Source organism: Chinchilla lanigera, unplaced genomic scaffold (genome assembly GCF_000276665.1).
Source record: "Chinchilla lanigera isolate Chin_1 unplaced genomic scaffold, ChiLan1.0 scaffold01647, whole genome shotgun sequence".
In the NCBI taxonomy this organism is placed as follows: Eukaryota; Metazoa; Chordata; class Mammalia; order Rodentia; family Chinchillidae; genus Chinchilla; species Chinchilla lanigera.
In genome coordinates, this window is record NW_004957048.1 from 1 (window position 1) to 1,949 (window position 1,949).

Consider the following 1,949-nt stretch of genomic DNA (forward strand, 5'->3'; position numbering starts at 1 on the left):
CCTCTCTTCTACCAGTCCGTGTCCTCTGACTCAGCCCCTCCTGCCCTCCCCTGTCTCTCTAGATCTCCTTTGCTGACAACCCAACCTCTCCTGGGCCATCCCCTCCTGGGCTATCCCAGCAGGGCCTATGCAGAGTCTGGGTCCCTGACTGAGCCCCGGGCTCCCGTGCTTTGATCAGGATGTCCAGGGCGTCACTGATGGCCGACCACTCGGAGGAGAGGTGTCCACCATAGCATCTGTAGCAGCCCCCATGGGAGCTGCTCCCAGGGCCAGGGGGAAGTCGACCTGAGACAGCCCAGCCTGGGGCTGCCGGCCGGGGACTGGGAGAGGTCATTTTCCCCTCCTTGGACAGAGTGAATCTGTCATAGACAAGGTCAGAGTGACACTGGAGGGTCAGGTTATGTCCAGGGACCAGGACAGGGCCCTGCTGGGTCAGGAGGGAGGGCTTCCTGGACAGCCCTGGAGGGAGGAAGAGGCAGGCTAAGGGGATGGCTCCCGCCATGCCCCTGCTCTCTTGCCTGGCCCTGTGGGTCTTCCTGATTGTCACATGGGGTTCCTAGCTCTGTAGCTGTCCAGACCCAACCTCCGCCTGGGGATGCTCTCTAATAGGGCCTTGTCCGTTGTTTCAGGACTCAAATATGATTGGATCAAATAAAGAACTTTCCTACCTGAGACCAGGAGCTCCAGGGTGTCACTGGAACTTGACCACACTTGGGGTTTATTACTGTAACAGCCGTAGCATCTGAATGTCCACCTCTGCCTGGGGGTCAGATGATCCACATGGAACAGGGCCTGCACCTGCCCAGCGAGGCTTTTCTGTGAGTCCAGGGACCAGGAGAGCTTGTCTCCTCCTTCCTTAGTCAGAATGAACCTGTCATATCCCTGCCATGAGGCACACTGGAGGGTGACGCTCCCTCCTGAGGTCACCTCAGGGCCGGGCAGGGCTGAGAGGCTGGGTTTGCTGTAGCATCCTAGGAGAGAAGGAGGCAGCATGTGAAATGGACTCACACCTCCCACATAGTCCCAAGGGCTGGGCTGTGAGAAGGGGACACCCGTGAGAGCAGACCCCTTCCCGAGGGCAGAGCCTGGGGCTGGGACCCCGAGTGTCCCCTCACCTGTCACCACCAGCTCCAGGGGCTCACTGTGCTGTGACCAGCCAGCAGGGCTGCGATGGTAACAGTGATAGTGCCCTGCATCACCTTCTCTCATGGATGGGATGGAGAAGTTGGCCCCATTCTTGAGTTCCAGGGATGTTTGTCTTTTCCAGGGCACTTGACTTCCCTGTTTGTACAGACTGTACTCCTGGGCCCCCGGAGGCCCCTCACACCAGAGAGTCACAGGTTCCCCCCTCGGTATCACAGCTGCTGGCTCAGCCCAGAGCCTGGGTTTGGGGAGGGTCCCTGCAGGGAAATCAGAGGTGGGTGGCAGGATCTTTTTCTTCCTCTCAGACCCCAGCTCTCAGCCCCAGGACCCTCCAGACCTCCCTGCACCAGCCCACACCTGCTGTGCTCCATCCCCACTGCCCAGGCATGGCCCCCTGTCCCCAGGTGTAGGAGGGACCTTGGAAAGCTGGGCACACACTCACCTGCCTGCACTCGGGTCCTGGTGCCCAGACTCAGCCCTGGAAGAGAGTTCCCTGTGAGAGGTTTGCCCTGGAGCCTGATGGGCCAGAATCTGGCTGTGGGGCTCCACACAAGGGCTCCCCACCCACATTCAGTTCTCACCAATACAGAGCAGGGCGGTGAGTGTGGCGGTCATGGCGTCTCCTACCTCCAGGTGAGACTGTGGACGGATGAGACCACAGTGCCTGACACACAGAGTTTTGCAGCTGAGGATTGTTGTCTGCCCTTCACAGGGTGGGCAGGCCAGGAGCCCACAGGAAGCGGAGCTGACATCCACCGACACCCGGGCTGTTTTTTTTCCAGGGCAGAGGCTGGCTGGGCTCCAGG

The 1,949-nt window shown here is 60.1% G+C and overlaps 1 protein-coding gene across 1 annotated transcript; it reads right to left on the reverse strand.

Moving 5' to 3' along the window:
• Positions 1-668: 668 nt before the first annotated feature.
• Positions 669-1,949, reverse strand: LOC102004229 (leukocyte immunoglobulin-like receptor subfamily A member 6; the record flags this gene model as incomplete). Its single annotated transcript, XM_013510242.1, is given in 4 exon segments — positions 669-971; positions 1,116-1,400; positions 1,586-1,621; positions 1,725-1,949. Coding segments are annotated over 4 exon segments (658 nt in total), but the record flags the coding sequence as incomplete, so codon positions are not given.